Here is a 27,119-nt window from a genome sequence, read left to right on the forward strand (position 1 = left end):
GCTAGAACCTGGCACCCATATGGGATGCTGGCACCTCTGGTGAAGGATTAACCAAGTAAGCCACAATGCCGGCCCCTCATCTTTTGTTTCTTTGGTATATTTAAATCAGATGAACATGGGTGTGTTGAATACAGTCATATAAAAATAATGGTAGGAGGTACTACAACTATGCAAGAGATGCAGAAAGGAGCTCAAGTGTTTTCTGGAAAGAGGTAACCCCAAATCATGTGGGTCTGAGTGGACTGAGAAGTTTTTGGATAAAAGTCAGAAAATGGGTACAAAGCCCAATCCTATTCTGCCTTGTTGTCGTGCTCTGTGGCATGTCAGTCTAGATACTATTTTTATAAATTTCATTGTATACTTTGAAGGTATAGAGCATGATGTTATAAGATACATATAGATAGTATTATGGTTACTATAATGAGGCCAGTTCACAGATCCATCATCTCATACAGTTATCCTTGTGTATGTGGGTGAGAGGGTGAGAGCAGCTAAAATCTAGTATTTCAGCAAAAATCTCAACTACAATGCACTGTTATTAACTATAGTTCTCATATTGCACATTATATCTCTAGACTTGTTCATCCCACATGATCAGCTACTTCCTGTCATTTTGGTCTAGATGTTGTCACCTCAATGAAACATGACAAGTTCAGAATGAGAAACGAGGGAGCTATTGAGGGGCTTCTGCCACTCTTCTCTGGCTTTCCTTTCATTAGCCACTCACACTTTCCTACAAAGTAGACAGGAGGTATACTCAGTGTCCAGGAGCTGTCAAACAACATGGCCCCTGTAGCCAGGGTTTGGAAACACACAAAAGAAACATTGCATTGCATGGCTCAAATTCTATCCAGAGGAAGAAAAAGTTAATGGTGTTTAAATGAGAGTACCGAGTGACCAGCACACTGATAGCTATTATGGAAGAAAACAGTTGATATTCCAAGAGTGGCGCCAGAGTGAAGTGGAAATGTTATAGGTTTTTATTATGTACTTGTCAGGCTTATTATAGGGCAGTATAATCAATTTAAAAGCTGCCTATCAATTACAAAGCTATATGCAAAAATTTTAAGGATTTGTATACACTAGCTTAAGAGGTATAGAAGGCACACAGTATACAGTGCCAAAGACCCCTTTGGGACTGTCTAAAAGAATATCATTAATTTTTACAGTGTACTTCCATTTCTGGAGTGGCGCCAGCGTTGGCTTCCTATAAAAAAATCATTTCAAGTTTAGAAGGATGCTATATGCTTGCAGCAACATCACAGGAGCAGTAGTGCACCATATGTTGCTACTTAGCAACTTAGTCTGTAAGTCCCAAAGCATGTACTGATTTGAAAATTGAACAGGAATTATAATTGTTGAGTGATGCTAAGAGGCAAGTTGTCTTGGATTACTGAACTATGCAGATGCTTGATGTTATGTAGGAAAAGGAACAAAACTATTTTTTTTCCTGCAGGATGACTAAAATCTTATTTATGATTGCCTGAAGGGGTAAATTGATGAAAATTCTCTAAAAGAATACCAGGTAATGAATTCTTGAACACATTATATTACAGTAAACAAAAGGAATGTTAAGTGTAAAATTTAGCTAAGGCCATTCAACTTCTGTAATTTGTGAAGGTTATTTCCCCCCAGAGTAAGTATTATATCTTCCATGAGCCTGATTTTTAAAACAGCACATTCTAAAAACATTTTCATACATACTATACTATTTAAAAAATAGTGTGCTTCCAGCTCACAAACATGCCATATCTTTACAAAGCACCAAAATATCTGGAGCTGTTTACTCCTTTCTTGTAAATTATCATTAGTATTTAAAACATCCTTAGGAAAGTGGGCATTTGGCATAGTGGATTAAGATGCAACTCCACTTCTGATCCAGTTCCTTGATAATGCACCTGGGAAAGCAGCAGAAGATGGCCTGAGTTCTCGGTTCCCTTCCACCCACATGGCAGACCCAGCTGGAGTCCTTGGCCCTTGGCTTCAGCCTGGCCCTGCCCTGGCCATTTTTGCCATTTGGACAAAAAAACTCTCATATCTGAAATGTAATATATTGGAATGAAATGGACATTTTGAGATTCGATGGTTATTTATAGCCCTTTCGTGGAGGAACAATGTTTTTTTCTTTCTTTCTTTCTCCTCATACCATTGTTGAACTCTTTTACTTAGAATAGGTTTAATTATATGATCATTAATTATACTGAAAATAGATCTTTGTAAAAATTAACAGTGGGAATGTGAGAGGGAGGAAGAGGAAGGGTTAGTGTGTGGGTGTGAGGGAGGATGAGGGGAAAGTCCCACTAGGTTCCTAAATCTGTACATATGAAATATGAAACTTGTATACCTTAAATAGAGTTGAAAAAAAATAAAGATGCACCTTGGGATGCCAGCATCCCATCCTGGAATGCCTAGGTTGGAATCCCAGCTATGCTCTCAGTTCTAGCATCCTGCAAACACACAGCCAGAGATGATTGTTCAAGTGTTTAGGTCCCTGTCACCCACATGGGATTTGAATTCTGGGCTCCTGGATTTGGTTTGGCCCAGCCACGGCTGTTGTGGGCATTTGGGTAATTAACTACTAAATAGGAACTCTCTCTCTCTCTCTGTGCCTTTAAAATAAATAAATAAAACATTTAAAAAATTATTAATAATTCCTGACTGAAATATTAAGAAAAATAATGTTAGTTGTTTGATTTCAGTTGGGGTATAACATTATCCATTGTACTTGAATTTAAAAATCTAGGGTGCCAAGCTGTTATGATGTATATGCTCTGAATTTCCAATCCTTTATCCAAAACTCTTTAAGACGGACATAATGATTCTCTGAAAGGGAGCAGCTGCTTTATAACAGCAATCATTTATTGAGTTTGTGTTTCTACTGTTTCAAACAAATTCAATTAGCTCTTACACTTCAAAACCCTAAAGGCACCAAAGAGATGATACCGGCTTGCTTTAATCTAATAGTAATACTAAACTTGTCAGTACAGTTTTGGGATTGATGGTTAGAAGAAAATTAATAGTAACATTTTTCATTTTTTAATCAAACAGTCCTATTCAGAATTACCTATGGATCTTGGAGGCTACTTAGTGAATGAATGCAGTTCAGCAAGAATGCTAAATGCAAGGTTCAGCCTCCCACAGGTATTCTTAAAGGAATCACAACTCAGCTGAACGAGAGGAACTATAGTCGGGATCTTTGAACTTCACGATGACCTTTTCAGTTGGACAATATAGTGCAGTTTCCAGAACGTGTGCCAGAGAAGGCAGTGATCATAACTAAATGCAAAGTTCGACCATGCAAGTCTGCCTCTGTTTCCAGTTAAGCATGAGACATTTTGTTTACGGAGTGCACTCCTGAGAGACGAGGATATTTCAAAAGGTTTGTGGAAAGATGGAATTGAAGATAAGTTTACTTGGTTACCAAAAATTGGAAATCCATGCACAATTTTTTCTACTACTCACTCTTCATGAACATTTTGAAGTTTCCTCATATGCACAGATTTCAAAAATTGTTGCAACAAAATAAACTTTTTTAATTTAATTTTCCATGAGTTTTTAAAGTATCCTCATACACACCAGATTTAATTCATTGACTACCACCAGGAAGAAAAATCCAAGTTCTCAAACCCCTACTCCTCCATTCCCCCCCTTTCCCAGTTATCAAATCTATTTGGGTAGATGCGTAGGCATTCAAAACTACTATGTTAGTTTCTGCCATAGTTAGCGGTGTATGAAATGTGAAGTCACCGTGCTTTGACTATTCTAGGAAAAATAAGTTCACGTGCACAAAGTGCTCCTGTGTACCCTCATTCCTCCTCATTTATTCACTTACTTATTTTGCTTACAGTGTTCTTACATTTTATGCTATCCTGGCACCCTAGAGCTGTTATAATTTTGCTTTAAATGCCCTCTCTGGATTAAAGGGCCTGGTCTTAAGTATCTAAAAATAAATAGTGAAGCATTTACTTTTATAAATGTAACCATTTCCATTCTCATTGGACTTTTGTTGTCACTTCCCATGATTAAATACCTTGTCAACGATTCCGGGTGAAATAGATACAAAGGTGCCCTTGAAAGCTGTCAATCATATCTTCGCTTTCGGCCTGAAAACAACAACTCCTCCACTTTCCTCTCCCCTGGAGAAGGCTCTGAAAGCAGCCTCATCGCGCCCACCGGCCATGCGATTTGGGTTAGGAACATCCCATTTTGTTGAACATGGCCCCAGCCGTTGATAATTAATGCTATTTGTGACATGTGTAGCTGATAATGATTAACTCGTCTACAGTCAGGAGCACAAACAACCTGCACCTGTAAAGACTTTATTTCCTAAAGGTAAAACAACTGTTTAGGAAAGATCATGCTGGCAAAACAGCTGCTTGCCGTTCTGGAGAGGCAACAAGGTAGAATCTCCCAACAAATGCCAACTCCGGTATTTTATCAGCTCTATCTCATTAACTGGAAACAAGGCTTAAATGCTTTGTTTATAAATTATGATTATTCCTGATTGCGGCAGTTACTGATAGTGCTACTCATTTGCAATGCAACTCTTTGAATTTGTTTAATTACAATTTGAAACAAGGCAGAGAAGATTAATTAACCCACCTGGCTGGCTGGCACATAGTCCTGGCTCGGCTCTGTCATGCTCATATACATGTTCTCACCGTCAAACTGCGAATGAAATAATAGTAAACATTCAGCAATCTTGACTGTGTGTATGTTTTGTGTTTTTTTTTTTTTTAACCACTAAACTGGAAAACAGTAGCCATAAAAAAAATACCATGTCTGAGAATATGGACAATCTGTCATAGCAAGCAAGCCACATCTTTTCTTTGATGTTTCTGTTGTCATCCTTCCTGACCCTGGATGTCAATGATTTGGAGTAATTAGTGTTCTAGTAATTACAGCAAGCAAGCAAGAAATGAATGGTTTCCTTTCATCTGCAATCTGTTTTAAAACAAAATGGCTCATTTTGCACGCCATGTATACATATTGCAGCTCGTCTGTAATGAAGTATTAAATGAATGGCATGATTTTTGAAAGAAAGGAATAATGGAAAACACAAGAAAGCACAGCTCAGTGCATTCTGAGTTTAGCTCTCCAAAGAGAAAATTCAGAGTTTTCATAAGAGACCAGAACTGGTTTCACCACAATAGCTTTATGATAAAAAAAATTTAACTTTATAATAATATTTGAAAATAGTCTGTGAAACTATAACCATGGCTAAGAATGCTAATAACAATGAATAACAATAAAAATATACAGGCACGGTGATTCAATTTTCCTTTCTGAAATGTTTCAAAGATATAGCATTAATGGAAGTATTATAAATGCATAGAAATTTATACGCAAATTTTCAAGGTAGGAACAAGACAGAAGGAGGAAATTCACAGGGACAGCACAATTGCAGGCCTATCAAATAGTTCAAGTCAAACAACAATAACAACAAAACACATTTCGTTATTTGGGTTTTTGAAAGCAGTAATCATTCCATTCAGACTTAATCCTCCTCTATCTTCAGTCACTTGGTAAGTAGGCAAAATATTCCTTTTTAGTTAGCGTAAGAATTTTCTCAAAGTAATAATCAAATGGACAAATACAACCAACTTTAAAGAACTGGGTCTGAATATACTTTCACAGGCAAAATAATGTCAGATGTAGAAACCCGAAAGTCTGAAAAATTACTTTTGAAAACTAAATAGTGCTATTGATAGAGGAGCGAGTGAACAGTATCAGAGACATTATTTATATACCATCGAAACAAAAAAAAATGTTGCGTTATGTCAAAACAAAAAAATGTGTGATGGACATCACATTCTACCACCAGTAAGCTGCTAGCACAAGAGAGGGATACAAGAATAAATACTAGGGATGCACCAAGGCCTCTAAACTGTAGCAACAGTAGCAGAGGACCTAACAATACACATAAACATAAGCTAAAAAGTAGAGACCTCGCTAGAGACAACGAAGCACTCACAAAGTTAAACTCAAATGATCAAAGACGTTCCTCACACATCACCCTGTAAATCCATTTCATGTAATGGGAGTAACTCATCTAAACAGATATAAAGTTGCTTATTCAATGGTGTTATTGCTGGAATCAATCAGAAATAACACAACTAGAGAAGAAGAGATGGATATTTTGGGTGTTGTCAACTGGATCAGAAGCTCCAAGCCCAATGACTTACCCAAGTTAGTTTTTCCATCAGTCAGGTGGGCTTCAACCAAAATGCAGTGCAGTCCCAATCTACTTGCCTGCTATTCCTGACAACTCAAGACCTGACAAAGAGCATCCTCCAACATTTCTCTATCCTCACCCACTGTTGGAGTGCACTGGTTTGTTTGCAAATGTTTTTAATGCTAAGATGCCAAAGAACCATTTAAAATATGGACAGCTTCTCTGACTATAACAAACTAAACTGAACAGAAGTGGTGAAGTGAATCAAATACTCCATTGCCTATGCATAGTCTATAAATGTGTTACTTTCTATTTCATGTTCTTGAACTCATTTTCTAAATCTGGAATCATCCTCAAGCCAACCAAGGCTTTGAAGTTTCAGTTATAGTCTATCCAAAGTGTACACTGATTGAGTACATTCAACATTACTGCTTTGGATAAAGACTTTTCCCTCAAAGTCTTACCAATCTTACTAGTCTAAGTAATACTGAGTAAAGTCTGAAACAACATTTTATAACAATAGTCATGTGACTACGATTTATAGCTTTGATTTGTACATTCTATGTCTCTGCCAGCTGTATCCTTACACGAATTAACTGATTATATCCTCACAGCAGCTGAGAGTTCAGTGTTATTGTCACCTGAATTTTAGAAATGAACATACAAAGCAGCAATGAAGTTAAGCTGGATGTCCCAAGTTTCATAGCTCAAGAGAGGCAGGACTGTGATTCAAACCCAGGCAGAATGACTTTATAGAACATACACTTCGCCACCACAGCATACTGATTCACAATCAGTATGAATCCATACTGATTCATAATAATGAGTGAGCAATCGAGTCTGAAAATAATATCAATAAATTGTCAAAGTGATGGAAATATCTCAATGACATTGAGATATCTTCCAGAATTTCAAGGTATTGTGAGCTTTTCAACAACACAAAAATCACGAGGAGCTGTCAACTTAGCCTTGTAGAAAGGCTCTGGGTGCTTAAAAGACTGAGAGGGAGTAGGATGTTAAATTCTATGAGTCAATTGGGCTGGGTCACAGAAATTTGGTCAAATATTACTCTAGATGTTTCTCTGAGGGTGATTGTGGAATAGATTCACATTAAAATTGGTAAACTGAGTGAAACAGCCAGCCTTTCCCAGTGCAGGTGAGCATCATTCAACCTGCATTAAAAAAAAAAAAAAAAAAAAGCACTGACTCTAATCAAAGCAAGAGAATCCTTCTGCCTGACACAAGGGCAAGGACAGCCATCCTGTTCTGAATTGGGGCTCAACAGACAGATTGGTTCTTCTTGCATCTCAAGCCTCCCTGCTTTGAGTCCAGAGCCACACCATAACTTCAGCTTGCTGACTGCAGATTTTGGGACTTCTCAGCCTCTTAAATCATGTGATCCAATTCCTTATAATCAATTTCTTTCTCTCTCTATATATATAGAGGTACTTCAGAATGTTCAAGGAAAGAAGAAATAAAAATTAAATCTTTTTTGGTACAAATCATTTTGAAATGCATGCATGTGCAGGATCATGACAGGCTCATTGGGGGGCGGCATCGTGGTATAGTGGGTTAAGCTGCCATCTACAGCACTAGTATCCCACATTTAAGTTCCCACTTAAATTGGGGAACTCTGCACCTGATTCAGCTCCCTGCTAATGTACCTGGGAAAAGCATCAGGAGATGGCCCAAGTGCTTGGGCCCCTGCTACCCACATGGGAGATCTGGAAGAAGCTCGTGACTTCAACCTGGCCCAGCTCTGGCTGTTGCAGCCATTTGGGGAGTGAACCAGGGTATGGAAGATCAACCTGTCTTTCTCTGCACCTCTCTGTAACTGTGCCATTCAGATAAATAAGTGAAACTTTAAAAAAAATGGCTCATAGAAAGCATGCATTATGAAAGAGCTACATGGATTTCAAAAAGTTTTGTTTACCAAAATTAATTTATCTTTTAATTCCATTTCCCATAAATGTTGGAACCACTTCTTTTGATTTCACTTCTCCAAAGAATCCTGACACAAATGACTTCCATTATTGCTGTTCAGGGTAGTCAGAACTCCTCTCGAAGCATATTGCTAAATGGCTTCCAATGTCAGAACACCATTGTTTCATGCTAACGCCTGGCTTCTAGGATGGTGGAGCCATGTTGGTTCTGCTTAAGAGTCTTCGGGCTTATTTTCCACCATGGTCACATCCTGTGCTACAGTGAATCCCCCACACAGTCATACCCCTTTGTCAAGACACTTTCCTTCCTGTTTACTTGCTGAGATGTTTCCCAGACCCCTCGGCTCCCCTCAGCTCCCCTCAGCTCCCCTCAGCTCCCCTCAGCAAGGGCTGGGCAGTCTCCAACCTCTGAGCTCCCCAGACAACTCCTGTGCTTGTGCAGGTTGTTGGCAGGGGATTCACGGGGATTCATAACAGTGACCATCCTGGCTCTCGTGAGTACCTTTGAAGTTTAGGGTCAGCACATAATAAGTCCTCAGGAAATGTTTATTTTCTGAGTTTTAAAAATCAAATCCTATTTGCCCAGTTAAATAGATTATTTTCCTAGAGAAGGCATTGATTTAGAAAGAGGACAAAGACTCAATCTTACAGAGAATGGCCGGATGACTTTTGCAGGGAGTTGAACCAGAGTCCTATGGTGAGTTAAAGTGAGTTGATATAGAAACAAGCCCTCAGAGAGAGAAATAAAGAACAGAAATGACCAGGACATCATTACTCATATGTTAGATCTAGTTCTGCCAGATTTTTATTTTATAGATTTTATTTAATATAAAATGTGCAGATTGGCCAGGAATCCAGGGACTTGGATATAAAAATGTGAATGTTCTTTTTCTGAAGAATCTTGGATTGGCAAACGAAAGTATGTACATGTCAGAAGAAGAGTCACCATTCCCTTGTGGTAGAAGGATTGCAGTTGGGCAAACTCTTGAGCCCAGGGAAGAAGAGTAAGCCAAGAACCCAGTATGGGCTCCTGGTATCAGGTTAATGGCATCACTGTGTTTTCACAGTTTGCCCAACCACAACCTGCCCTGGAACTAGTGCCAGGGATTTCAACAGGCCTCCTGCTGACTCAGAAATCTCAGAATGCATCCCATGTCCTGGCTCATGACTAGCTATTATATGAACTAGAACTATAGCTCATAGAGGCTAGGATTCTGGTTTTGGGAAAATCCCTGAAGATATCATATCTGAATCTCTCGTGGCAAGTTTGGAGAAACTGACTTTTTATTGGTCTGACGGTCCATCTGGAAATAAAAACAAGGTCTGGATTCCTAATAGAGGAGTTTTCCGCTATCACACACTGCTTTATACTCCATCATCATAAAAAATGGGATCAGACTCAAGGGCTACAGTTGCTTCTCAAATTATGAAGGGTTACACCCCAATAAACCCATTGAAAGTTGAAAATATCCTAAGTGTAAATAGAATTCATTGACCCCACCTAACCCATCACACATCCTAACTCAACACACAGCACACTGTAGAGCATTGGTTGTTTGCCTCGTGACCTTAGGGCTAATGGGGTGCTATGTTCACTGTTGCTGCCCAGAGTTGCCAGAGAGGATGAGAAGCCATAGTGCCAGTCTCAGAGACGATCACAATTCAAAATTCCAGATACACTCTCTACTGAATGTGTGTTGCTTTTGCACCATGGTAAAGATGCTAAATCATAAGCTGAAATATCATAAGAAACAGCTGTCTGTATTTGCACACATCCAGGAGGTTTGCATCCCCTGCAGAGCTGGAAGCACAGTAGTTTTGACATTATTACACTGTAATGAACCTGCTTCACTCTACCTGAATCATGTACTAAAGGAACATTATTGATAATTGTTGCAATAAAATTATTTCATTAAACATAACTAACTGCGATTCCATTCACCTCATGTTTATCACAGTTATTATTTTTAGAAGTCAACTGAATTTAAGCATCATAACTTTTATTATCCATGTATTCTCAATTTAAAACCTGAAGCAAAATTTGGGGGAATAACTAGACTGACTTATTTAAATCTAAATGTAAATAGCACTAACCCAGGATTAGTCCTTCTGACCAAGTGCTTTCATACTCTTTATTGTGTTTTTATTTCAAAGCACCAGGGGATGCAATCACATAAAAAGTCATTTATAATCTTCTGCAGTTTTTTTGAAATTGTTTTTAGAGGATATTAACCAAACCTATAATCCCAAAGGGCTTTTCAAACTAGGTAGTTATTATTGCTTCTATTTAAAAACTGAAAGCAGACCTGGAGCACTGTCTGAACTTATGAATGATGAGCAAAAACGGGCAATGTTAGGCTACCAAAACCACTAAAACAAGAAAAATCAAAGATAGAATGTGAAGGATAAATTAATCATTGGCATTGGTACAGAAAATGGGATCTTTTTAGGGAAACTATTAAAAGAAAACCAGAAAACTGCTGCTGAAAGGGAAAATAAAACCTCATGGAATTCATGAAACAGTACCACATTGTATTGCCTAGAAAGGAAAAAACCTTGCATTTCTGGGTGTTTTCTGCTGGCATATTTGATACTTAGATTTTTTAAAAAGAGCTAAAAATGGAAATGTTTATAACAGGGAGTTAATTTGACATTTCTTAGAAGCAGATGTATTGTAATAAATCATTATACAATAATAAAATTTCCATTTCTGTATTGCTTGGCTCCATATAGGATTGCAGGTCATCTATTTTTTTTTCTTTTTTTTCGTAATGGAAGAAATCATTTCAGTTTGGGTAACAAAGTCAAACACTTTGCTGTTTCATAGAGAGCAAAGTATTTTGAAAGTGAAGCATAAAACGAAGCTGACAATGTGCATACAAGCATCGTTATTATAATATTATTTACACACATGGGAACAGGGGTCAAGTCAAACAGAGTAAGGCGAGCTCCCCCTCTTACTACACATCCTGACTGCTCTCAGGGGAAAAGTTAGGAGGCACTGGAGAGGGATCCTTGTCTATTTACTTCCCAGTGTCAAGGCTGAATTTGTGGATGCTAGATACACTGAAGGCAGCTGCCTCCATGCTGAGGGTGGCCGAATGAAACTTGTACTGAGCCCAGAGGGCCCAGGGAGACAGTTCACAGGAAAGGAAAAGCGACCAGGCAGAGCCAATGCTACCCACACCCAAAGAAAGAAGTGGGTCTCCTTAGCTAGTGCTTTGTAGTAATGTGTGTTCCCACCCGGCGTGGGAGGGGGGAAGGCGCAGAACTGAATCCAGGCAGAGAAACCCTCCAGGTGCGGCTCCCGTCATTAGAATTTGAGTAGTAAACACCTCACCACAGTGCTGAATTGGGATGGAGAGGAAGAAAGACCAGGGCACAGCACAACTGCTTGGAAGACTCAGCCCCAGGCAAAGGAGATAGGGGAAGGAGGGTTGTGTGTATGTGTGTGTAGGGGGAGACGGAGAGACAGAAGGTAGTGAGAGTGACAGGCTCCACATGCAAGGTCATAATGCCACCCTACATCAAACCACTTTTATCTCCCTCCTTTGGAGGCATATATTAAGCCTTTTTAATTTTGGTAAAAATCTTGTAATAATGTGACTATTATTCCTCCTAGCTTGTAGGTGACAAAACTTAGATACAAAGGAGTTTGGTAACTTTTCCTCATGGTGGATCTAATTACACACTCTCCAGATCTGCTCAGTCTAACTGACACCCAGGAGGCCTTGGCCTCTGACCCTGGCTTCCAAGAATGGCTGACACCATAACCAGAAACACGGAGCCCCAGGGGACACCACTTCTGCTGCTACCACAGCTATAGGCCAAGGTAAACCAAGCAGGGCAGCAGCTTAGGTAGAAAAACTGTCCTTGGGCCAGAGCTGAGAAAGTTCTGCCTGCCACAGTGTCTGCATGCTGGGGGATTACATACTGCCCAATGGAGAGGCCTGACCTGTGGCAAATGCTGTGGACTCTTTGGAGTTGTCCCTCATGTTCAGCAACCAGAAATGATTTGTTGCAAAGTTGCGGCCACTTGGAAACGTGCACCATATGCTTTGTTTTTCGCAACTCTCTGCCTTGCTTCTTTCCTCCTCACTTTGTTTTTCCTGGGCATGCAAATGCCCAGTGCTCACACATGAGCTTTCGTGGCAGGCTTTACTTAACTTGATCTCACCCAATGCTACTGGTTAATGATAGCATTCTTAATTGCAAGACTTCACTAATTGCATCCCGTATTTGTTACACATTCCTTGTATTATTTTTAAGAATAATTATTTTAAAAATCAATTTATTTATTATTTAAAAAGCAGCCATACATAGAAGACTGTCCTATGTCATGAAAACATTGCTTCATTTGAAAGAAACAAATGTAAGATTCTGATAAACTTCATTAACTCCAAACCTTCAACACAAAGCAATCCATTTTCACTATGCATTGTTTCGGAAAGAAAAGAATATGTGGATGAAAGCTTAATGAAACCATTCCGGTGAATTTGATGGAAATAATTTAAGCAATCAAACCACACATGATACATTCACTGTTTTTTTACTAAAAGGCAACCAGAAGCTGCCTGATACCAGAAAATCAAGAGCAAAGATTTTTGGGTCCATGCAGAAGCCCTGTTTTCAAAATGAATTCCCAAGGAATTTCTGAAATTCTGTAAAGCTTAAAGCTGTAAAATCTTGCTGAATGGTTACAACTTCTCACAGCTTCAAATGGTTGGTTTGGAACATTCCTTTTACTTGTCATATTTTAGATCAATTTTTCTGAAACCGTCTATGAAGGGAACAATTTGAGAAGTACATTCCAACTTGTTGGCAACCCTTACCTAAGCTCACTTATTTCCACATCATGTCAGCTCTCACCTCCATTTACCACAGTACCTGAATCTTACCCAGATGTGGAATGAAAAGTATGAAAGTAATTACTTCGGCAGGGGGGTAGCTCCTTTATTGCTAGTGTTCCTTTTTAAGCACAGGGAACATTTGTCATTATCCTACATGTAGAGGAAAAGGTGAGACTATTTTTCTACACATTTCTGGTCTGGAAAAGTATGATCCATTCTAAGAACCTCGAAACAAGAAAAATGTAAGACTAGAAGAAGTTCAGGGCATGGAAAGGTTATGGGAATTGAATAACAGATGTACAAGCCAGAGTAACAGAGAAGTTATGTTTAGTCCCATTAGGTGACAATGGAGTGGGCGGAAAAGAAACCTGTTTGAAAAGATTGTAGATAGGCAATTGTTGAATAATTTTGAGTTTAAAAGTGTTTGTACCAAATAAAATACAAATACAAATAAGGCACAGCGTTAGTAAGGTGGAGATTTTACTTCCCTATTATTATTACCCGGACAAATAATGTTGTGACTAAGGTTAACAATTATGTTACAGGAATAACCTTTGGGTAATTAAAGTCTCCTAAAGGTAAGACAGATGTCAAAATATATTGTGGTTTATTCAGGACAAACTTGATCCATTAGAATACAAGAGGATCAGTCTCAATGTATTCTATTTCCTTTTAAAGATCATATTTGACATTTATTTTTTGTAGATTCCAGAGTTTCTGTTTTATAAATGAAAACAGGATGGCATTTTAAAGAACTGGATTAAATAGCAGGGAAAAAATCCTTCAATTTGTTGAGTTTGAGTATGGATTTGTCCAACGTGAAAGGAAGCAAAACTCAGTTGGCAAATATTTTTGATTTTAAGGAATTTGAGATGTCATTTGATCCATTTTCTATACCCAAAGAAGCATAGTTTTAATTTTTCTTTAATATCTTCAAATGCTATCTAGTTACTATTATTTTGGCCTCATCTCCTTTGATATTTCAACCCATAATCTCATGTGACTTTCCCTGATCACTTATCCACATTTTTACAAAGATGATGGCATAATTTTTCTTGCTTTAGCTTAAGGCTTCACACATATGACATCCCTTTCCCAAGGTATATTCATTACATATATTTAGTCTCGGTTCCAAAGAGTCTTTGTTTTTTTGTGTATTGTAGTTCTAACTATACACTTGGATCATTCTTTCACATGCAGTTCACTTTTTTCCTTTTTCTTTCTTTCCTTCTTTCTTTCTTTTCTCTCATTCTTTTTCTTTTCTTTCTTTCTTTCTTTTTTTTTTTTTTTTTATAACATTCTCGCAAATACAATGATACTTCAAAAAAAAATCCAGGAGAAATTGAATCAAAAGATAAGTTCATTTTGATACAAGAAAAAAAAAAAAAACACCTGAAATCCATGGGAGTTGGCACTGTGGCATAATGGGATAAGCCAATGCCTGCAGCACCGACAGCCCACATGGGTGCTGGGTTGAGTCTTTGGTGCTCTACTTCCAGTCCAGCTCCCTGCTAATAGCATGGGAAAGTAGTGGAAGATGGCCTAAGTTCTTCAGCCCTGCACTCACATGGGAGATCCGTATGAGGCTCCTGGTTCCTGACTTCTGCCTGGCTCAGCTCTGGTTGTTGCAGGCATTTGAGGAAAACATCAGTGGATGGAAGACTCGCTGTCTCTGTCTCTCTGTATCTCTCTCACAATTTCTCCCTCTCTCTTTCTCTATAACTCTGCTTCTCAAATAAATAAAATAAATCTTTAAAAATATTTGAAATCCATGCCTTTAAGGAGTTTTCATAAAGTCCATGGAAGATGTTTATTACAAAAACATATACATGCCTGCTCTGTTCAAAGTCTAGTTTATTTTGGTCGGTGAGGGATGACCAGTTTCCTTTCTCTTGCTTTCTGGAGTGGCAACAAACGACATACTTTTGTTGAAAAATTGGGAGAAAAAAATATCAGCCCATGATACTAACAGGTGTGAACCACTTAATAGAGTTTTGCTGATACATTAAAATTGAATGAAAGGGATGGGTGTTATGGTACTGTGGGTTAAGCCACTGCTCCAGATGTGAGTCCCACCTCCACTTCCAATTGTTTCCTGCTAATGTGTTTGGGAAGCAATAGATAATGACCCAAGTACTTGAGTTCCAGTCACCTACATGGGAGACAAGGATGGAATTTCTGATGCCTGCTTTTGGCCAGGCCCAACCCCAGCCCCAGTACCAGCTGTTGTGGGCATGTAGGGAGTAAAACAGAAAATGGAAGATTTTTCTCCCTCTCCATCATGAAGTCACTTAAATAAATAAATCTTTCGAAAACTTAAATGATAACCAACACACTCATAGATAAAACTATGGGCATGATTCATTCATTCTTGCAGCAAATGCTCATTCTGCACCTACTTGAGTGCTGGGCACACACATGCATTGGCTCATTCAATCCACACATGAACCTGATGATACAGGCAGTATTCACATCCTTTTATCAATAAGCAAACTGAGTGCTAGAGCTTAAGCATTAAGTATTTTGAACATCGCTCCTATCTGCACCAGCCCTTTGCTCTCTTATATTACACAGTATTTCTTCCTTGCTGAGTACACTGCCTGTGACCAGGCAATCCTTGCCCCTGCCTGGGTGCCTTCTCGTTACATCTTCTCTGTGAACTTCCTGCTACTTTTCTATTTATTAATAAAATCATCACAGACATTCTCACCAAACTCAGAACACTTCTGAGAGTGAAAGGAGGGAGTGTTACTAATCATGCCTAGGGACATCAGGCTAGGGAGCTGGTCTCAGAAGACGGAAAGCCTTCCCTGACACCAAGGACGACAACGAGTCCCTTCTCTGTACTTCCCCGTTACTTCTCTACAACATCTGTGTGCATGCAGTTCAGATCTCATTGCACGGTTTTTAGCCCCCTACCACTCTTCTATGTTGGACTATGGGCACTTGGAGGGCAGAGACTGGCTTATCTTTGTGTCTGCTGCACTTAGCATATGCCTAGCACATTTTATTTACTCAGTGACATTCAACAAACGATTAAGTGAACCGAGTGCAACACTGTGAGAACTGAAAGTTATTTCAGATATCTCACCATTCCATTATTCTGTGGTCATATTTATTCCACAGGCTTCCATTTCTAAATCAATTTCTTCTGTCCATGAAAATAACCGATCCTCCAGGGGCACTGGACAAAAGCTTCCGTGAACTAGATCACACTCCAGTTTCCTATTTCTCCCTGAATTTTTTTCAGTCCCTCTCGTTTGAATAACTTGAAATGAAGTTCATTTTGTGAGAGCATGGATAACAGCTAAAAGCTTCATGAAATTGAATGGTCAAGCCCTTTCTCTCTCCCCAGCCCTGGCAGTCCTTTTCAACAAGGAGATGATGTCCAACCTGGTTTATGTTTTCAGCCAATGACAGATTGTGGGTGATCACTTTGCAGGGGACTGGCTCCAGCAGGCTAAGGAAATGCTGGGTGGAGTGGCAGACACAGGGTGGTCGTTCTTTCCTTTTCAGTCCAGGGCTTGAAAGGGAACTCAGGACTCTTGTTCCCTTGCAAGTGAGACAGATTAGGCCAGAAATGAGGAGAGACTCTGAGTTTGCTTCTGTTATTTCCTAGCAGACTAGCTTCCAGAAAGAGATTAAGAATTATTCTTTCTTTATGCAGTTGTGTGAGACCCAAGTGAGATATGTGAAATCTCAGTTATAAATTGGAAAACACTTTGCACACTACCTATCAACCCTGTGCTACATTCTGGAAACTATGGTACTTCCCCTTCATGGCAAGTTTGTTTGACTGTTTCCATAATTAATTGGAAAGGTCAAAAGGCGGAAAGAGGTGGAAAGAATTGGCCTCAATGTGCCCCAAAGTCGCCTGTGAAGAGGTCTTTGATACGGAAAATCACACATAGACTTTATTTTTTAAGCTCAAGGTAGGTAAGAGAAGACACCTTAAATATAAGATGACAGGAGAAAAATAATGGAAGCGACAAAAGAATAATTATAGTAAACTCACTGAATAAATGAATGCTTTGTAGATTATCATACATGTATGTACATGCATATATTTGGGTACTTCAAAAAGTTTGTGAGAAATGGAATTAAAAGATAACTTTATTTTGTTGTGCAATATTTTGGAATCCACATATAGTTTATTCACATCATACTTTGTCCATGAACGTTTTGAAGACCCTGATAAGCATGTGGTTCAAAAAATTTTTTGTGCTAAAATAAATGTCTTTGAGTTCCATTTTACATGAACTTTGTGAAGTAGCTTTGTTATTTGTACATGTTCTCTAAATATACAATACTTGTATGCTGTTTGGATATGAAGTATTTTTCTCTTGTCATATTTATATTTGGCTATTGTTGAAGCCATTTTAGATGATCTATGGGAGCAACTATTAACATAATATGAAAACCTGCAACACCAAACTGCGGAAGATGCTATGTGAAAACGGAAAGCACTATTGAACTTTTCTTTTAATCCATACAGAAAATATTACCCAGTCATAGCAAACTGAATCATATCACGTCACTAAAATTACTTCAGGCTAATTTATTGTATAAAATGAAGGCATCAGATAGGTTGACACAAAAAATAGAAGGTTATAGCTAAATATAGTAGTGTGATATAGGTCTCTTAGAGCATTTTATTTTCCACAGCTTATTAGTTGTATGATTTGAATTATCCATAAGATAACAATCACTGATTTTGTTTCAATTAATTGCATAATAATTTTGTTCTAGTTCAACAATTACATAACCTAGATAGATCCTTAAGCTCTTCCAGTAATCGATTAATGTTCCTTATAATGCTCACATAGAAGAAATTATGTAATTTCAGCTGCACAGTATTCTATTATTCACCCTCTGAAAGAAACATTACATTATTAATATCTTTTGCACATTTCAGACTTGCTTTGAAAAAATCTGGTATAATATATTTTTATGACCATTAAGCAAATTAATATTAATGTTAGATTAAGTGGTTCCAAGAACTTTTGGCTTGAAACCTCTTCTGAATAGTTCTGAACAGAATGTCCCTATTGAAATGTATCTCATGAGTCTTGTCTCCCAGATACTCTTTAATGTTACTTGAGACATTAAACCTGAAACAAGTAACTTAAATATGTACTGGAGTAAGTAGAGGATGGAAACAAAACATTGAGAAAATATTAAATTATTTAAAATGAATTTGTACTTAAAGAGCATAACAGTGTTGCATTTTCTTCAGAGCTAATACTGCTCTCCTCAGCAAGTTATATTATAGTGTCTATTCCCCACTTTACATAATTTAGGCAATTCAGTTCTTTGGCCACATGGTAGGAAATATGCCACATGCAATATTTAAAATCCATATTTTACAATACTCCATTGCATGCCATTCTCGGGCAATGAACCTGCATTTGTAACAGTCCATTTGTATTAGTGGTTTCAAACGCTAATGTAGTTTCTCAAAACATGTACTTTCCAACCGTTATGTAGATTGTAAACTGTGCTTTTAAACCCAGTGTATGTTCTCAGTGTCAGATAATTGAAAAGAAACAGGCTTGTGGATATGCTCTTCTAGAAAAACATATGAAGCACCATACATCTGCTATTTTCTCCATGACTCCTCTTTATATTTTACCCATTAGCAGCCGCTGAACACTGGTTTTCACTAAACATTCTTTGAGGTGCGACGTTCATTTAATGAAAGGCTTGTATAATACCAACTGCAGTAACTATATAGTTTAAGCAACTCCATTATTTAGATGGTTATTAGAATTTCTTTGGTTCTTTTCGCATTCAAAGTTTTGTTTTGATTTTGTTTTTTCAATTGCTTGTCCACAGCTTTGGGCATTCGAATTTAATAATGTCACCACGGAAGTGCCAGGCAACTCACATCTTCTGTGAAAGTGCTTCTCAACTGGAGCCACTCTGCTGCACCCTAGAGAAGGTATTCGATATTTGACAATGCTTGGAGACACAGTGATTGTTATGACAGAGGAATGCTTCTGACACCCACTAGGTAGAGGCCAGGGATACTCCTCATATCCTACAATGTCCAGGACAGCCCCCATGGAAAAGCATGAGCCAGCACCATGCCAACAATGCTGTTGTTGAGAAACCTTGATCTATAATATACATAGTTTGAGTTTGCAGCTTTGGTCACTTTAATGATGAACTGTGAGATGACAGATGAGATCAACTATGGAATGATTCACTTAAGTAATAAAGGTGGCTCAAATTCTGTCAAGCAAGAACTCCATATTTTTAAAATCACTTATGGTTTGTATAATGCAATGTGATTACTCAACTCTATATAGGGATTATAGTGCTATTCCAGTTGGCTTGGGTGTGGTGTTCCAAAGGAGAATTAAGAGCCCTGTTGGTCACAAGCTTCCAACTCCATTAATTCAGAATAAGTGTACACTGCATTATGCAAAGTTAAGGGTTACAATTACTCTGTATAGTAGAATAATAAATTCTTCAAACTACATATAAATACTACCACTCATCATGGTTAAAACTGAATAGCACTAAGAAAAATTAGTGATACATTAATTAGGATTTTATTTATCCTTTCTTGTGCAAAGCTAATTATTTATTTGCAAGATGCTGCATCTTCATTAAAATCATTAGTATTATAAGTAGATGGAAATATTAATTTAATAAATACAAGGGGACTTCACTGTTGTGTTTCAAGCATTTTTATGGACAAGTGAAGATGAATTTTTCACAAGATAATGTTACCTTTTTCTACTTGAGCTTTCTTTAGGGTAACAAGGACAATTGTATCTTATTCATAGTAGCTGCTATTTTTCTAGTAGTCTTACTAGGTATCAGGCAAGCATTTTATATATAGATATATATTTACAGCATAAATATGTAAAATTATGTACAGGTATGTATAAATCTTGGGGGATAAACACAACTTTAAAACCATATAGTCATCACCTCAATTTTTTTTAAAGAAAGGGAGTCTGTGGCCAAAGTATCTTCTAAACCAGAAAGTAATGTAAAACTAATGAAGTCTAAGACTTGGCATGATTCAGTACTCTGGTCATTATCTTTGTCTCCCTGATTGTGATTCATTAGGACTATGGCTCAGCAGGCAGTGGTAGAGCACAGCAGGGGTGTCTCAAAAAGATTTTGAGAGTCACAAGGAGAACAGGGAGCCAGAGGATTTCAGATGGTCCCAGGTAACTCAATAGGTAGAGAATCCCCCACACACCCTCCCCCCAGGGTGGGGGGCAATGAGAGAAGGGGAACCTGGGGCTGCTTCAGTTTGAGTAGAGGCAGAAGACAAAGCCAGCAAGTTAGAAGTGTCCAGAGAAAAAGAAGTCTACCTAAACCAGATATGTGGGAGGAGTTGGTCTGGGTTCTCCTCCAAGCCACTAAATGACATTCTGTGCTGCCAAGACCCACCTTTTAAACTGTACCTGTGTTTTCATGAAAAAGGCAAGAAATATGCATGCAAAGGATTCAGATAAACTTAGAGGACATAAACTATCTAATGTTTATGAGGATTTGAACACTAGAGGGAAAATGATATGTGAATACATTTCATTTTTAAAATATCACATTGTTTAGCTTTTTAAAAAGTCAATGAACTTTATTTTTAAGAGCAGTTCTAGGGGGCCGGTGCTGTGGTGAAGTGGGTTAAAGCCCCAGCCTGCAGCGCTGGCATCCCATATGGGCGCCGGTTCTAGTCCCGGCTGTTCCTTTTCTGATCCAGCTCTCTGCTAATGGCCTGGGAAAGCAGTGGAAGATGGCCCAAGTCCTTGGGCCCCTGCATGCATGTGGGAGACCCAAAAGAAGCTCCTGCTTCCTGGCTTCGGATCGGCACAGCTCCAGCCATTGCGGTCATTTGGGGAGTGAACCAATGGAATGGAAGATCTCTTTCTCTCTGACTATACCTCTCTCTGTAACTCTGTCTTTGAAATAAATAAAATAATTCTTTTTTTTTTTTAAAAGAGCAGTTCTAGCTACCCAGCAAAACTGATTAGAAGGCAAAGAGTTTGCATACATCTTCTATTGTAACCTCCATTTTTCCCAACATTCCCCTTCAGAGGGGGGTGCATTTACAGCAATAGATGAATCTATGTGGACACCTAAGAACTATCAGACTCTTAATATTGTCTATTCTATGGGTTTTGACAATGTATAATCATATGTATCCACCACTGTGGTATCATGGAGAAAAAGAGCTGTGCTAGTGGCTTTTAATTTTTTAAAGTATTTTTGCCTGCACAATTCATGCTAAGAGAATTCTGTTCAGCCAATACTGCCTGTATCTACCTCCAAAAAATGCTGTTGCTAAAAATAAAGCCTCTACTCTAAACTCCCACTTGTAGTTCCCACCACACTGAGTATTAATTGGATTTTTTCTTAAATTAACATTAAAGAATGGTTATGGAAAATGATATGCTTATTTAATGCTCTGCTCATTTGACATGATACCTTTCCAGAAATATCTGTAAGTAGATACAGGATTTTACACAGATTAAAATGTCAGCAGTTGATTTCATAAAGAAGCAATGCCACAGTTATTCCTCTTGCACTGTTCCATACTCAAACTGAGTTTCTGGGAACATTTCCAAATATCCCCGACAGTCTTTCTAGGTTAGTGACCAGGAATGTTTGCAAGTGACTAAATTTATATCATTTGGATAAAAACTCCATTTGTGTTTCAAGCTAGGTTAAAACAGAACAAAGTAGAGTAGAGAGTTGGCAATTATTCCATTACTTTATTGAATGTGGATGGCTGTAGAAGATACTTCAAACTACCAAATAGAATTCTTTTTGTCTCAATGATCTAATTTGCTAATCAGATAACTGCTAAGATTCCAACTTCATTTTTTTCTGAATAGAATTATTCATAATTTCTCAATATTTCCAGTATCAGCTACTTAAGGGAAATGTATGTAAATGTATCTACAATTTTTGCATTAAAGTTGTATTTCTCACTCAATATTGATGAAGTAAAATAAAACAGAAAAGGAACATAGTTACAGTGATTTTTATCCAGCTTCTCAAATGGCCAGTGTATATCGCCAGCATGGCGATTAAGATCATGTTCTAAAACTGGATTTGGAGACACTTGTGTAACTGTGAATTGTATTTTAAAAACCATTTAATTGTTATATAACACAGAACAAGTTCATGGTAATTACATGATACCTTAATAAGGCTGTTATTAAAAGAAGATCGGAGGCCTTAATAAATCAATAGCATTAGGCTCCTAGCTATAAAACCTGAAGGTAAGAACTGAGAAACATCTGAAGGAGGAGAGACAATCTGATAGCACTAATGCCTGTCCCCTCTTTTCTTTCCTGTTGTATGAAGCTGGGAGCCAGGAATTTAATCCAGGATTCTCATGTGGAGGTAGGAACCCAATTATTGAGTCATCATCACTGTTTCTTTGGGGCTAAAGTAGCAACAACCTGTAGCTGAGAGTTGGAGCAGGGCATTGAAACGAGGCACTCTTATGTGGGCCCTGGGCATCTATTTGTTGATACAGAACATCTCACCAGCTGTCTCCTTGGAGTTGCACCTTAGCCTGTCCTCCCACTACCCAGATTGTATTAATAACCTGTCTGGCCCCAGGAGATGACTTTTAAAAAGAGTAATAACTAATCTCTTATTTAGAATGCACCTGGAGCCTATTTCTAAGCCTTCTATTCCCTTCAGTTCTGTTCCTTAAAATCCAGTACAAATTAGTGGTATTTTAGGTGTCATTTCACTCACATTACCTCACTGACTGATGCTTTTAAAAACTGATTCATTGATTTACTCATTGACTCAACTTTTCTGTGTAACTACTGCCATGTTCCAAACATATTCATAGAAAGTAGAGGGGAGAGAAGTCCAAGACAATGTGGGCTCTAATTCAAAAGTCTTACAGCAGCTAATATGGCCCAATCCACTTGGATCTACACATCTTCAAGTCTATGCATTATGTCCCAAGTAAAAAAAAAAAAATTCAAACCCCTTTAAGCTGTTTCCAATTTTTCCATGTGGATAATCCTTCCCACTTTTCATTTCATGGGTCAAGGGGTAGAGATTAGAATTGGCTCCTTCTGGAACATCATTCCACTGCCATTCTCAACTTCTCCTCTTTTGGAATCAACATCATTTTCCAATCCTACATTTTGTTTTCTATCCTAACATTGTCATCTCTCATTTTCCAGGCTACTCCCCTGCTTGCTTCTGCTTTAGTCTTTACCTTTTCTGATTTCCATATCCCTGTTGTAGATCTTTTCAAAATTAGCTTTACTTCAGAAGAAAGTGGCCCAAGTCCTTGGGCTCTTGCACCCATGTGGGAGACCTGGAAGAAGCTCCTGGCTCCTGGCTTCGGATCGGTGCAGCTCTGGCCATTGCAGCCAGCTGGGGAGTGAACCAGTGGATGGAAGACCTCTCTGTCTCTCTCTCTGTCTCTCTGTCTCTCTCTCTCTCTGCCTCTCCTCTCTCTGTGTAACCCTGCCTTTCAAATAAATAAATAAATCTTTTAAAAAAAGAAAGAAGTTGATTTACAAAAACAAACAAACAAACAAACAAAGTTAGCTTTGCTTTTTGCTTTTGTTGTTGCATTTTTAACTAAGACTGCAATTCAATGCCCTGCAGGCACTGGTAGTAGCATGGACTAGTCATTGTGTAAAATGGACATATGGGGATATTAAATAGTAAAATTCCTTGCTCTGACTAGAACTTCCCACACTCCAACTTCTTCCATTCTTTAACTTCTTCCAGTCTTTTATCTGCTCTTTCAATGATTATAAATCATTCTGCCTCTCTCTAGTCTTTTTTTCCATTGACCTCAAGAAGACGTAGACTAGATTTCAAAGTTGATCATTTCAGGGAAGCTCTTTATATATTCATATTTCTTTTGACATCTTTGTCTCCTGTCCCCCAACATGTGTTATACTTCTTCAATCCTGGGGAAATCCCACTTTTTTACTTTTTAGTTTTTGCTTCAAAGCCACATAATGTGCTAAAAATAGTCCTGAAGTTCACTTGATTAATTCCATGATGAAATCAAATTTCCAACCTGGGCCCTGATTTTATTGTTCAACTTTCCCACTGAATTTCTATTACATTCCCCATCTTGTTTATTATACCCTTTTTCCCAATCTTCAAATCCCTGATGACTTTTCTGATGATGACCTTCTCTGTTAATAGTGCAGAACTGTCTACCTGAAAAATTTCCCATAGCTCTCCTTCTCTTCACTGCCGAAATTTTGTTTGACATCAAATTCTTTTCTATCTTCTCTTTTGGCTTTAGAGATATATTTTTCTCCCATTCAAGAGTAACCCTCTCCATGAACTCTCAACTGTAACCCTTCTGCAAACTTGCCTAATCAGTTGTTTCTCATCTTCCTTCATCCCCCAGCCTATGAAGAGGCTCATATTCTTCTTTACGAATACAAAATAAATAATAAATAAATAAAACCCAAACTACCAACCAGTAGCTTTGCACCATACTCGACCAGCTTGTTAAGTTTCTAAGTTAGCTTTCTTCTTTGCATGATCACAAAACATTTCGAAGTGATTTGGTGAACTTGCCACAGACATTGCTAATCATTTATCTCATAACCTCTTGAAGACCAGTGCAGATATTTTGCCCCTTTATATTTTTTCTCATTCTCTTCCCTTTATAGAGAACTGACAATCATGGCTTTCCATTTGTATCGTTTAGTCTTATTTCTGTGCTGATCACAACAGCCTCCTCTACGCTCCCATTCCCATTTCCTTGTCCCTGAAAAATCTCCATGCTGCATCCTCTTCTCAGGAACAAACTCCCATCTACAGAAAAAATTCTCAAATGTTGATCCAGATATGACTCGTCTGCCTTTCTCCACCTCCTTGTATTTATTTACTGCTAGACATCTTTATCAAAGAAAGTGGCCAGAATCAAACCCAAATTGACTATATTCAAAATTCACTCTTTTTCCCTTCTAAAATTGTCCCTCTTTTTTTTTTTTTTTATAGCACAGCCCGTGCTCCTTAGTCACTGAAGCTCATAATTTAAATATCTCATGGATCATTTTCTCTTCTTTGCAGAGAAAGCCATGCAGATTTTAGAACTCAAATTTCCATTTGTGGATTTCACTCCCAATCTATACCCTTCTTACCTCTTGTCCAGACTGCTTCCATCATCATCTAACCAGTCTTCTATTGATGGACTATTTTTAATGGGATCAATCCAATATAATTCTGAGAATAGTTTCCTTAAATTACAATTTTGATCCTGGTTCATCCCTACTCAAAAATATACACTGGCTTCCCACTGCCAATTTAATAAAGTAAATTCTTCTTTTTCTGATATTCAAGGTGTTCTACCATCTGCTATCGGATTAGTAAAGCTGGAACCACTGCCAAACCAAGCTACTCTACATGCCCTTGGAGACCAACATTTTCCTCCTTTCTGTATTTATTTATGAGGTCCCTCTGGCTAGAACATCATATTTTGTCTCCAAATTTACAAATTCAACCATCTTTCTGCACCCTTCTCTGATCTTAAAAACCAGCATGACAGTATCCCTCCTCTGAATGAGAAAACACTCCATTTGTATTCCTGATATCGGTATCACCATCTAAAATACGTGTGCACATGAGTTACTTTATCCATCAGCTAATAGGCTCACTGAAAGCACAGGCTGCGGACTTGAGTCTAGTTCAATGTCTGCACAGACATCATTGTGTAGAATGATGTTCCTACATGTGATATGCAGCAGAATTTCCTAATTAAACTGCAGATTATTGACCACACTCCATGTTTTGAGTCTGTGGGACAGGGACAGGGTCTGAGAATTTGTTTGTTTAACAGGTTCTCAGGTGATGATGACACTGTTGGTCTAGAAACCACTTACTGAAACTACTGACAAAAATTTAAAGGTTCTAGGCTCAAACCAATGTTTTGCCTTTTCAAAAACAACTAGGTTTCCAAAGCATTCGTGGAAGAAGTCTTGGTTCATCACTTGGAAAGCTCCCCTCATTGCATCAAGAGACTTGGGTCATTCCATTTGTATCCCTGAAATCCATGCATGGAACTAGGATGAGGCAAATTTGTTTTACTAGAAAATCTTCAGGAGTGCTAAAAAGACCAAGTAGTTAATATAAATTAATTTGAACACAGTATTTTCTAAAATCGAAGTAACACAAAAAAATCCAACCTGATAAAGAAAAGCTTTTTGTCATCAGATTTGGCAATTTCTTTCATTAAGTATACTGAAAATAGATCTTTGTAAAAATTAAGAGTGGGAATGCGAGGGTAAGGGAAGGGTTGGAGTGTGGGCGCAAGAGAGGGGGGGGGGGGGAAGTGTCACTATGTTCCTAAATCTGTATGTATGAAATATATGAAACTTGTATAACTTAAGATAAATAAGACTACATACAAATTGAAAACCTGTGCATGAAAGGTCACAATCAACAGAATAAATAGGTAGTCACAGAATAGTAGAAAATATTCGTAAGTCATGTATATGATAATGAGTTAAAATCCAGGATATAGTTAAGGACAAGAAAAAACCTGACAATACAGAGAGAAAAATGTCATTACATAAAAAGGAAAAATCATTAGACTAATAGTACACTTCTAATATGAAGTTTTTTTCTTACTAAAATATAAATTTAAAATGTATTATCTCAAAAATGAAGAAAAAACAGAGAAGGAAAGAGGGTGCAAAAGAGAGGGGGGATGGAGAGGAGGGAGAGAAGGAGGAAGTGAATATTATTATGTTCTTAGAACTTTGTCTATAATACACATTGAACCTGTTAAAAGCTAATTAAAAATTAGGACTGGCAATGTGGCTTAACAGGTTAAGCTGCCACCTGCTGTGCCAGCATCCTATAAGGGTGCCAATTTGAGTCCCACCTGCTTCACTTCCAATCCAGCTCTCTGCTAATGCACCTGGGAAAGCAGTGGAAGATGGGCCCCTGCACCCATGTGGAAGACCTGGAAGAAGTTTCTGGCTCCTGGCTTTGGTCTGGCCCACCTCTGGTTGTTGTGGCCATTTGAGGGGGTGAACCAGTGGACGGAAGACTTCTTTATGTCTCTGCCTCTGCCTCTCCTTCTCTGTAACTCTGCCTTTCAAATAAATAAATAAAATATTAAAAATAAACAAACAGATAAAAGTGCACTTCTCAGCAGGAACCTTACAGGCT

General features: G+C 38.1%; 1 protein-coding gene and 1 long non-coding RNA gene across 7 annotated transcripts in view; one reads left to right on the plus strand and one right to left on the minus strand.

The window, feature by feature from the left end:
• The window catches only part of LOC127490718 (uncharacterized), a 55,234-nt gene extending 33,855 nt beyond the window's left edge, over positions 1-21,379 (plus strand). The window contains exons 3-4 of the long non-coding RNA XR_016235676.1: positions 18,804-18,909; positions 20,692-21,379. This is a non-coding gene — a long non-coding RNA (uncharacterized LOC127490718). The remainder of the gene's footprint in view (positions 1-18,803; positions 18,910-20,691) is intronic.
• The window catches only part of TOX (thymocyte selection associated high mobility group box), a 333,028-nt gene that overhangs the window by 155,500 nt on the left and 150,409 nt on the right, over positions 1-27,119 (minus strand). For 4 of the 6 annotated variants that reach the window (XM_002710517.6, XM_089335279.1, XM_089335278.1 and 1 more), the window contains one exon: positions 4,603-4,668. In XM_002710517.6, the coding sequence (XP_002710563.1) occupies positions 4,603-4,668 (66 nt within the window). Of the gene's footprint in view, positions 1-4,030; positions 4,248-4,602; positions 4,669-6,185; positions 15,393-27,119 lie in introns of those variants that run through there. The other 2 variants (XM_070075062.2, XM_089335280.1) reach the window with 2 other exon arrangements.

This window comes from Oryctolagus cuniculus, chromosome 6 (assembly GCF_051225735.1).
Source record: "Oryctolagus cuniculus isolate XC-2025 breed Fujian yellow rabbit chromosome 6, ASM5122573v1, whole genome shotgun sequence".
Lineage (NCBI taxonomy): Eukaryota > Metazoa > Chordata > Mammalia > Lagomorpha > Leporidae > Oryctolagus > Oryctolagus cuniculus.